The sequence below is a fragment of the Vipera berus genome (assembly GCF_964194415.1).
Source record: "Vipera berus genome assembly, chromosome: 5".
NCBI classification, from domain to species: Eukaryota; Metazoa; Chordata; class Lepidosauria; order Squamata; family Viperidae; genus Vipera; species Vipera berus.
The window spans coordinates 43,028,563-43,040,490 of NC_138207.1; the positions used below are offsets into that span (position 1 = coordinate 43,028,563).

At 35.2% G+C, this 11,928-nt stretch overlaps 1 protein-coding gene across 5 annotated transcripts; it reads left to right on the top strand.

The window, feature by feature from the left end:
- The first annotated feature begins 34 nt into the window (after positions 1-34).
- LOC308668925 (uncharacterized protein) lies at positions 35-6,950 on the top strand. 5 transcript variants are annotated; one of them, XM_081329233.1, is made up of 5 exons: positions 127-518; positions 1,611-1,650; positions 3,392-4,164; positions 6,131-6,234; positions 6,937-6,950. In XM_081329233.1, the coding sequence occupies exons 3-4, from the start codon at positions 3,424-3,426 to the stop codon at positions 6,188-6,190; spliced, it is 801 nt and encodes a 266-aa protein (XP_081185359.1). In that variant the 5' UTR covers positions 127-518; positions 1,611-1,650; positions 3,392-3,423; the 3' UTR covers positions 6,191-6,234; positions 6,937-6,950. The 5 variants fall into 5 exon arrangements, with proteins under 5 accessions (XP_081185357.1, XP_081185358.1, XP_081185359.1 ...); XM_081329231.1 differs by lacking the exons at positions 127-518; positions 6,131-6,234; positions 6,937-6,950 and adding an exon at positions 35-94 and having other exon boundaries at positions 1,609-1,650; positions 3,392-5,844; XM_081329232.1 differs by lacking the exons at positions 127-518; positions 6,131-6,234; positions 6,937-6,950 and adding an exon at positions 106-119 and having other exon boundaries at positions 3,392-5,844.
- Positions 6,951-11,928: the final 4,978 nt, after the last annotated feature.

Consider the following 11,928-nt stretch of genomic DNA (forward strand, 5'->3'; position numbering starts at 1 on the left):
CGAAAGAGAGCTGTAAATATGCCCTTTTTTAAGATGGCGGAATGGGCTCGCTTTCCCTTTTTACTGCATTGAGGTATCGCGGGGTTTCACTAAAAGGATGGTGCACGGCGCGTGGGCCTGTAAGTGACGCCTTACCGGTTTTTTTTGTTTTTTTTTTTTGCCGTTCTGGTAATCTGAAACGGGAAGGGAGGAATGAGAGGGAAGGCGGAGTTGAAGTTCACCGGCCTGGGTTCCGCTGTGGCTGGCCTACCGGGGAAGAAAGAGCCTCGGCTTCAGATGGCCTGCTGTACGCAAATGGGCAGAGACTTGACGAGGCCAAGAGGGAGGAGGCCGCTCCACCCCCTTTCCTATGGGTCCTGTGGCCCTTTGCTTTTTCTACGTAGCATCCTCGTTTGGGAAAAGCCAAGTGCAATGAAATAGCGACAGGGATCTGCCAAATGGAGAGAAGCTTCTCCTTCTCCGTTTGGAAGGACAGCGCTCAGTCACTGACACCCCAGCGAGCGATAAAGAACATATAGGTATTCTGGAGTTTGCTGACAGTAGGGTAGGTTTAGGTGGCTGGTAGGGTTCGTCTAACCTGTTTTGGAAAGGTTCTAGGTCAGGAGAACAGAATCGGGCGGTATAAAATTTGAATTAATTGTTGTTATTTATATGTTGCAGCGAAAACACTGATAGTTAAGTGGTGCCCAAATACTAATGTGTTTATTCTATTCATCCATTACAGTTCTTCCACCCTTCTGTTGTCTTATGTTTTCTTTGGCCACCTGCTCTGCAGATGTGCAATTTTTTTAAAAAAAAAATGCAGGCTGCTGGAAATTATGCACCTATAATCTAGGTACACAATTTAAACTTTGTATTTTGAAGGCTTCTTCCATTATTGTATAGAAATCAGGCATTCTATATGGGGGTGCCGATTACTCTTCCTTGTGTTTCCAATTCTACAATGCTTTTTTTTCTTCATGTCTATGAAAAGTGCATTCATTCTGTTTAGGGCAGAATTTCTTTGCACGTATGTTTAGGAGAAATTAAAGTATGCAGGATTAATATTTAAGAATGTATACAGTACTGGAATTACAAATTTAGTTTAAATAAGCTTTGTAGCTAAGTCAATTTTTTCATAGACTACAGTTTTTGAAAAGATGCAGAGAATTTCCATTGTGTATAGTAAAGAGCATAAATAGTTAAAAGTTGATAATGCAGAGCAGATTTAATGTAGTTGTGATTAATAACTTGTTATGTTCAGCTGCAAATGGCTCCAAAAATACCTTTGAGAGGATTCTTTCTTACTTGGGAATATTGCAATTTCCACCAGTGGAAAATATATATTTATTCATTTAATACATATATTTCCACATTCCAAAGACTTGTGTGGTATCATAATAGAAAAGCAGACTAATTGAGAAATAATGGTCAAAACTATTAACTTTAATAAATTATAACCAGAAATATTAAGTATATCCACTAGAAATCTTAAACGCCTCTCTGAATAGGTCAACTTTTAAGGAATTTATAAAGGATAAGAATAATGGAACCACTGAGATTTTTAGTAGGATGGCATTCCACAAGGGGTTTCAACTGCTGAGGAATAAGATGTTCTTATTTTTCCCTAGATCTTATATGGAGAAGGAACCTTCAGCAATCCAAATAAAGGTCAGTGTCCTGAATAGGTAGAAGCTATTTCAAGCAGATGATCCTGAATTATTTTAATTTATATAGGCATCAAGTTGTCATGTGAATCAGGGCATTGTACACAACTGCAAAATATTACAATATAATTATATACAGAGACAACTTCATTGAATCAAAAATAATTTAAAAATAGTTAAGGTGATAAAACATTCTGGCCAATTCCTCTGGGAATAGTGAAGTCTTAAGAGCCTTTCAAAAACAAGGCAGGGGCAAGACTATCTAAATCTCAGCAGGCATGAAGGCACAAAAGACATGCCTCCTAGTTCCTACTAGATGACACAGCTTACATGATAGGTGCATGCCTAGTTTTTCAGATCTTACTGGATGCTAAGCGGAAGTTGGGTTTTAATTCATTTTGAATTTGCCTGATGGTCAATATTGAGCCCAATATTATGTATGAAAAGTAGCTCTCACCTGCAAACAAATAGGCTATTACATTTTGGTTCTGCTGTAGCTTCAGAGTAGTTTTAAAAGGTAGCTCCTGTAGAACAGGTCCCCAACCTGTGGGCCGCAGCCTGATAGTGGGCTGTGGCCTGCTGGCCACCAGGCCACGCTGGCCACCCCGCTACTGCAGGGTGTGAAAACAGGCTGCTGCCATGCTGTGGGGCACAGAAACGGCACTGCGTTGTGCAAGAATGGGGCAGAGCTAGTGAATATCACATGGGCACTAGCCTCGCCCCATTTACATTGTGCATGTGCTTGTGGCCCGTGCACATGCACGCGGGTGTAAAATTGCTTCCCCCTCCCTTTCCCTCTGGTCCGCCAATTGAGAAAGGTTGGTGACCTGCTGTAGAACATAATGCAGTTTAATCAGGAGATGGCAGTGACATGGCTTTGTTGCTTTTATTTGTCTTTTAAGTTATATCACTGAGTTTAGGTTATATCACTGAGATGGGCAGCATGTAAATTTAATAAAATATACTTTATTGCATAAACATTGTTTTATAAATCTGTATTAATTGTTTGGGAAAATATTAGTTACCTCTGTCAATATTTCAGTAAATAAAATAATATACTAATGTTTTATTCACTTTAATGAAACAGTTTCATTTTCAGATAGGAGCATATTTATTTTAAACGTTAATAGTCCTCGCTTACATTCAGTCCCATTCAAGTTATAATGGTGTTAAAAAAACATTGAAAAAATAACTTTACAGTTAGTTTATGATCTTTGCAGCATCCCTCAGTCATGTGATCAACATTCCAGATAGTACATATCCTGTGTGGGTGTTTATTTTTCCTCTTGCAAAGTAGAGAGAGAAGGATTGCAAAAGAGTAAGCTGTTTATTCTTCTACACATCAAAGGCAATGCAATTATGCTGGCCACAGGAAAGGGTCAAGCAAAAGAGAGCCTTTTTTCTACCCCACCCCTCTCCCCTTTAGCAGAGTGGAGAAGTCAGTCTTAGGCTGCCAGTGTGACCGCATTGCTTTTGACAGTCAGCAGGCATTTGAACATTCTAAAGGGTGGAGGAATGGTAAGGAGGCAAACAAAAGCTAAAGGTGTGAAACTGAGTAGTCTTGTCTCTTCCAGCTGGAGAGCACAGTCATATGGTGTGTGATTTTTTGCTTAGTGGTGGAGTTGCCAATCCATGTTACAATAGTTAAGGGAGAACAACTTGTATAGCATTTTTAAAGTTTTTGAATTAAAATTTTCATTTTAATTTTTGGTGCTATTTCAGCTAACATCTCCCTTCTTTTTCAGCTTTTGATATAGAGAGACTTTAAACAGGAATTATGGCAGCTTTGGATAAAATAAAAGCAAAAAAGACTCTGGGAACTGTTGATTATGTGGAGTCATCTGAGTTTGCACAAGGAATTCTGCCTACAAAGAAGGATGTCATTCAGAACATGTTGTATTTGTTGCATCCAAAAAGGGCTGGTCAAGCACAACGATCCAAAGAAGATGCTGCCCAGTTGCTTGCTGAACTTTTGCAGGAACATTGGTTGTTTTGCAATCTATGTACCATAGCAACACAGAGCATAAAGAAGCATATTCTGAATGTATATGAAGAATTCTCAAAGTTATACCAATCCAGAAAACGAAGAAAAAATGAACTGTTTATTCAGAAAGCAGATGATTTCAATAGGAGTTCAGAACAGCTTTTTGATATATTTTGTACAGACACTGTTACACGAGAGAAATTGGAGCAGTACAGTGGTGTTAAGATGACAGATACTGAATGGAAATTCCTTGAAGATCAGAGGAATGAAAGAAAAATGTACTTTGAGGACTTCATGGACAAAAAACAAATGGAAACAATAGAAAGACGAAGAAAGGTTGAATCATTAGAGCATTTTAGGAAAATTGCAGAGGAAGAGAAAGAAGCTCGTAAGCATAAAGAAATGACTTCAAACAGGGATGAACACCCAGTTGAAGATGTTAATAAGAATAAAGATGAGCCCTGTCTTGAATATAACAAGGGAATTGGAGGGTTTTCAGATAAAGCAAAAAGAAAACGTCTGTCTTCTTGTTGGGTAACTGGGACTGCAACTTCAACCACTTACAATGAATCAGTTCCTTCTGAAAATCAGCATCTACGTATGAATATCAGAAAAGTCAGACCAGGATTCTATGAGACTTTTGACAAATAGAAGAACTGCTAGTTTGGCATCTGAACTTTGGAGGAGAGAGTTAACTTAGATCTTAAAGTACCCAGATTATTTGGGAGTTGGTGTAGATAATTATGTTGGGCTTCCTTGTGCAACAGCAGCACCAAAAGGATTGGTAGAAATAGTCCATGGAAAAGATTAAGATGATAGTCATTTAGTTTTATAGCAATATATTCACAAAGAGAAAATAGTTATGAAAAAACTATTATCATTAGCAAAAAGAAGTCTGAAGTTCCAATGCTTATAAGCTTAAAAAAATAAAGTAGATGTGAACAGGTTACTTTCCATGAGAATTATGTATGTATGTCAACAACTGCTTAGGAAGATAATGCTTTATCCGTTATGTACAGCATTTAAATCAGACTGGGCATACTAAAAATATTTTGCTAAAAACATAATATGGAGGTCTGAGAAAGAAAAAAGTGAACAGTAAATTAATTAAATAATGTGTTCTATTCCAGCTCCGTATCTCTGGAGTTTGGAAGATCATATCCAATTTATTAACATAAGTAACTAAACATGCCTATTGAAAGGAACAGAATTCATAGTCTGCGTAACATTGGAATATTGAGAATCACAATAAACTGCAAACTCAAACCATGACAACTAAAACTATGTCCCTTAAGGAAAAATAATAATTGGTCCCAGTGATTCAGAAAGTGCTGTTACTTTCTAGGGGAAAAAGAAAACAAATACTTATCTGACCCTAAGAGACGTAGTATATATAACTTGCAGATAATACACTGAGATTTGAATGGTTTTAGGTATTTGCACAAAAAGTAATCGGTTGCTTATTTGACCTAGTAGATAAGTAGTTGCTAAGAGACCCTACACTTTGGCAAACCAATTCTTGTAGATAATTTGATAGCTTGTTGAAAGAAAACAGGAATTTTAAACAATGGCTTTAGATATCAGTGTGCTGATGATAGCTATCATTTTTCTGAATTCTTGGCAATTAAATAACTTGGTTGTAATTATGTCAAAAAATAAAATCTGTAGTTAAAAGTAAGATGTGAAGATGTGTACACACAATATGACAAAATAAGGTGAACTTGCCTGAGTTAAAGAAAAAAGTCTCATAGACTGATAATTTTGACTGTGTAAACTGATGTTTGCAACAACAGAAATATCTAGCTACTTAGTCATATCAACTGACTTTGTAAGTTGTTGATTCTTTAAAGTTTTAAAACTTAAAATAGTTTCAAATCTTTACCTTATAATACTAGAGTAGTCCCATGGTGAGATAGACAGCAAATGAATTCAATAATATTTTAATAATTCTGCATAAATTAGGTAGGTTCATTACACGAGCTATGGTGGCACAGTGGCTAGAATGCAGTATTGCAGGCTAACACTGCCCACAGCCAGGATTCAAACCTGACTGCCTCAAGGTTGACTCAGCCTCCCATCCTTCCGAGGTCGGTAAAATGAGGACCCAGATTGTTGGGGGCAATAGGCTGACATTTGTAAACTGTTCAGAGAGTTCTGTAAAGCACTATGGAGTGATAAGTCTAAGTGCTATTGCTATTACATATTTTTGCTTCATTTCACACATCTGAAAGCTTTTTTCTCTATTTTTAGCATTGTGTTTTCCATTTAACTCTATAACAACATGACTACTAAAACAGTACACACATGAATATATGATTTAAAAAGTTCAAAATGTTTTTAATTATGTAATTGTTCGGTAAGGAAAGTATCAATTTGAATACTAAAATAGCAACAATAAAAGCACTGTCAGAATTAAGCATATTGGTTAAGTGTGCCTCTGGGGAGTCTCCAAATAAGGTGCTGTATGTTGACAATAACTCCTTTTACAATTGTTCTGTAGATACTGGAATTCAGAGGCATAAACATCCTGAAAAATGGTAGTGGCAAACCACCTGCTTAGAAAACTATGTAGTCCTCAGGAATGAAGCTTTACTCTAAAATCTGGTATTTAGAGCCATATAACTTCTAATTATTCATATTTTGATACTCCAAGAAAATTTTGAATCTTCCTTTAAAATCATTTAAAAAGTGACTTGTTTTGTAAAAATGAATTTATATGATTAAATTAAGTGGTGCATTATGTGGAATAGCTTCTTGAATTTCCCGCCATTCACCTTCACCTGATGATCTCAGATTCTGGTGTTATGAAGAAGAAAACAGAAAATTAGACTTAGTTGAGAAGTTTAGTAAGTGGGGGAAATGAGTCATGGCCCTTTTTCTTTGAAAGTCCTGAAGATTAAGGAATATACAAAATAAATCACTTGAGATGTTTTTATATAGGATATAGTATAAAAATTTTAGAATAATGGAAACTCAGAATGAAATCTTGAGAATGGGAAATGTATACCTCCTAGTTTAATTCCTTTATACATACCTTTTACAGCTAAAGAAAGATGTTGCAGTATGTTAACTTTGTATTAAGCTTACTTGAGCAGTACCGTGATCAGCTACAGAATAATCAGTTGCATGACCAAGTCAATTATTCATACAAATGTAAGAAGGCTCTGAAATAACAATTTTAATTGTTTTATAAACTCAAGGTTTTTTTCTGGCCAAGAATAAAATTGCTTAAAAGCAGTGTTCTGAATATTTGCTGTGCTTTTCATCAATATATTAAAGCTTTGTTGTCTTTATGAATATTAACAGGATCAGCATCTCCCTGACCTAACTTTAATTAGAAGATGCATGTGTTCCATTTGTCAATTTGTTGAAGTTGAAACTGGAGATTGAGCACAATTTTATTCTTTCTCAAACCTTTGCAGTTTTTCCTTTTCTTTTGATTTCTAACTTGCAAATCTGTTTCTAATACTGATTCTGTCACGTGAATAAACACCTCTGATTGCTGCTGTTTCCTGTTTTAGGTCTGATATAGAAAGCATTCACCATGTACCCTGGAAGAAGAGAATAAATGCTTATGATATAACAGTCTCTATAATCTATTGTTGCATTGCAGAATAATGATGTCTGACGCTCACTGAAAGGGTGATTGGGAACCAATCCAACCTTTGAGGAAACCCTAACCATAAGGTTGAGTCAACTACTTAGAAGGCCTGCTTCTTAATCCTACTTTGTCATTATATGGGAATAGAATCAGAAGTCTGATGCTTGGCTTGAATGAATAGAATCTTTGTTGACAAGGCATTTTCTAATGTATCACACACGGTCATATCAATCAAGTTAAAATACATGCAAATTCCCGTCAGAATTTGCAAACCAATTGGGATTGCAAATATTAATAAACTGATAGCAAGTTCAGATTGATCCTCAGCAGCTGAATCATTCAGAATCTGCAGCTGACACAAAATACCATATGTCCAGCTTTTGGGAACAGGAACTCTTGAATTTGTCCAAAGTATGTGTGTACCTCCTGTCCATATTTTTCTAAATATGCTAAGAGCATGTACACATGCAATAGAGTTCACTAATGTTAACTTGCTTGGGCCAGTTGGCACATTTGCAATTTTGAGATTATGCCCCAGCACTCTTACAAAATAACTATGAGACTTATCCTCCGCCATTCCCTATAGTCCTTACAATGCCCTTTGCTACCTTAGTTTGCTTTTAGGTTTTTTGGGGTGCACATGCATACTTTATAGCTCAGGGTTACAGCCTCTCATTTAACATGGCAGTTTTGAAAATAAGCTTGAGACTGCTACTATATTTGTATTACACCAGTTCATTGTGTAGCTTTATTACAGAGACAAAATAATGGAGCCTGGTGATCACTAAGAAAAGGGTCAGCAGATATATTGGGCTTTGTGAGAATAAAATTTAGGGCTTACATAAAATATCCCATTCATATTGTTTACAATTATAAATATAACATAGTTAATTATAGTGCAGTCTTTACACTTCATTTGGAAGTGATGGGTAACTGCTTTGATTTGTATTTCTTTAGTTCTTTGCTAGGGTCCTACGGGAGAAGGGTGGTATATAAGTCTAATAAACTAATAATAAACAACACAATTCCTAGATGTGATGGCAAAGCTTTATTTTGGTGAACGATATAATTTTTCATTAGCTTGTTCCAAACTAGGAATAAAGTGGACTAAATGCTGACTGTTTTTGAAGTTTTATTTATTTATAAATAAATTCTATTTATTTATATTTATGTATCAGATTTAGAAACTAACTTGCTCAAAGAGCAATTTTGTTAGCACTTTCTTATGCAAAAATGAAGGGTGGGGTTTGATTTTGCTTACCCAGGAGGATTCTAAGCCCTCGTTTGTCATCTTTCCTTACCTTTATGTGATCAACTGGCTCAACTATTTTTACAAAATTGCCTTCATACAAAATTTAATCAGATTCTTGATTGTTTTAACTTAATACTTTCTACAACAGTTCTCCCATTCTGGTATATAGCATTATAAGGCCCAGAATTCACATGCTATCATGATTATGGGAATTGTAATTCAATATATGTAAAAAATGGTGGTGCCTACTCAAGTCATTAATCATAGTTTATAAATAGTGAATGGAATTGCATGAATCAGATCAGCAATGTAGTTAAGCACTATGAATGAATTCAATCCTTAACTAGTAACAACCCTCAATGATTTCAGGTAAGAGTCTCCCAGGGCCAATTTCAGCTGAAGAACCATGAGTACTACAAAATGGAATGAGAGAAAAGTTAAGCTAATACATTTAGCAAAATGTAATGAATGGAGAATTAAATAAGAATTACTGGAGAATAGGTTAAAAGGAATTCACTGTTAAAAACAGTTATCTGTTTTTAGCTTCTGGTTTGCCCATGCTGCTATTATGGACGTTTGGAGGATGGCTCTCATCTTCCACGTCCAGTTTCGCATCGCTGGGGGGGGTCCTAAAAGGGCCGAAGAGTCACCCTGGAGGGGCAACCAGCAAGAAGGGGCTTTTGCAGAAATGCGGGGGGGGGGCGCAATTCCCCTGTTAGTGCCTCCATTCTCTTCAAACTGGTGAACAAAAGACCGCCCATAGCAATACGGCTGGTCACTAGGCTTCAGACAGCCGAAGCCACACTTACTACCAGGCAACATTAAAGCAGCATGGAAGAGACCGGGTAAGATCAACCTCTTTTATACTCCAATCTGATTTCAACCCTCCCTTCAGAATCAGCGGCGATTGAACTTCCAGGGGTGTTTTTAAAAGAAATGTTGAAAAAAAACAAATTGGACCTCAACTAGAACTTTATTCCTTTAAAAAAAACTTGTGGACTAAAAGCTTTGACTATTTATTCCTTCCTATTTTTATTTGAAAATTTGGCTCTGCTCTTTTGAAACAGAAGAAACAATTGAAAAGAGATTAACAGGCAGTTCCCTAAAAGAAAAGAATTTTCTAAGCACTTGGGGGACACTGTGTGGCTAAATCTTACATTGCAATCTGACATTCTTAAAAAAAAGAAAAGAGAGAGAGAGAGACTTGGCCGAAAACAAGATAAGACTAACCTTGAACACCAGATGTGAGAGTCCACCATGGAAGAAATACAAAAACAAATTTATGCTATGATGAAAATAACCTGCCAAACTAATCAGTTCCTTTCCACAGCCAGTGATGAAATAAGAGCTTTTGGAAAAAAACTAGAAAGCGTCTTGGATAAGCAAACTCAAATTGTGACTATAACTAATAATTTATCGGGACAGAACATAACAGAAGAAATTGAACAATTAAATACCCTGACAGAAGATTTAACTACTCAACAAGCAGACAAGAGAAAATTCGGAGAAAAACCTGACAAAATGGATAGAAGGAAAAATTTGCTACATAAAGCAGAAGGAATTTGAAGATCAAAATGAGAAACAGATGGAAGAAAAAATGGACAGTCCAGGACAATTCCGCCAAGAGGAGAAAATAATTAGAAGATTTGGTATTTCTATCAGACCCTCAACCCTTCAAAAATGGAGGTTGGAGGGTCATTTCAATACAATACTACAACACAACAATTCTTTGATGACCCTGAAGCAAAGAAACGGAGAATGACATGGCAAAGGAAGAAAGCCAGAATAAGATTGAAGAAGAATTGATATATTTAAGAGGCCTGAAATGGAAAATATCTAAATAGACAAGATTGTACTTGGATTATGAGAGATTATTTTGATGTGCAGATAAAAAATACTGGCTAATTAAAAAACTTGGATGTGAGAATATCGTTAAATTGAAATATTGAATAGTTTAAATGAAATTGACTAAGATGCATTTATGTTAACAGTCATATAATGTAACTAATGTACTTAGATGTAGTGAAAAGAATAAAATTATAAGTCTAAGCATGAGAGAACAGATATAAAGGAGAAGAGAAAAGATGTATTAAATATTGAAATGGGAGAAATTTTGGTTATTGAATTTACAGTATGTGGAAATTATAATGAAAACAGGAATATTACGGTATATTGTATTATTAACCTGTTGATATGGAAATGAGATGGATAGGATGTGTATCTAGATTATTAGGCACTGGAGAGGGAAGTGGGGTCACCTAGAAACATGAAAATGATAAACTTCAAACGTTTAACTTTAATATTAATGCAAATTAAAGCTGGAAAAAATTATAAGCTGATTGATGTCTTAAAGATGAAATGTTAAAATAAATAAAACATAAAAGTATTGACAAATGCAAGGAAACCATTAACTGATAGATAAAATAAGAAGTATGTTAATTTAGATAAGAGACAATATGTATTTAAGGAAAAAAGAGAGGAAATATTGGCTATAACAAACTGGAGATTTGTAACAACATGTACCTGTATGAAATGGAACTACTGTAACCCAGACACCACGTTGGTTTTCAAAGATATAAGTGTAATATTGGAAAATCAATAAATTTATATAAAATAAAAGAGACAGTACATAATACGGGGAAAAGAGAGGAAATATTTACTGTATTAGTTTGAAATTTGTACTAATGATATTTGTATGCAATTGAATTATTATAATCCAGTCGCCACATTGCTTTTCAAATATGTAATTGTAATATTAGAAAACCAATAAAAATTTTCAAAAAAACAACAACAAACCAGTTATCTGAGTTAGTTTTTCCAAAGCCAAAATACATCAATAATCCTCAGGATGATCTGAATTGAATACTTTTATTTCTTTGGTGATCATTATTGTGGGCTTTTCCTGGCTTCATTTTAGTGAAGACGTAATGATTAAATACCATGGAAAGTCCATGAATTTTGTTAATAATTTAAAGTGGTATGAGACTAATTACATACTTGGAAGTAGTGGTATTGTTATTTTTTATGAAATGCAGTTTTTGATCCAATTCTCATAGAACTAACATAATAGAATTCTACTCACAGCTTTTAGCTGTCACCCTGATTTTCATGGAGTAAAACAGTATTAGGTTTTCTAAAACACTAAAATTCTAGGAAGCTCATTGAAATTCTGTAAAATGAGTCAATGTAAAGATAATCCTAGGATTTTATTATTAACAAACAGCTTTAACCACATTATTTTATTACTATAACAAAAAACTTTAACGTTACATTATTAAATAGCTTTAACATTACTTAAAACAGTGTAGAAAAGATCTGAAAAGCCTAGCTTCTCTTTCCTTTCTTCCTTGAGCAACACATTTTTCCCAAGTCAGTTGAAATAAAATGTGATTTGGTGCTGAAAAACTGCCAAAGAGACAGAGATTTAGCTTTCTGTAAAGCCACA

Excerpts from the sequence above, each read along its gene's own strand:
- LOC308668925 (XM_081329231.1), top strand. The coding sequence starts at position 3,424 with ATGGCAGCTTTGGATAAAATAAAAGCAAAAAAGACTCTGGGAACTGTT.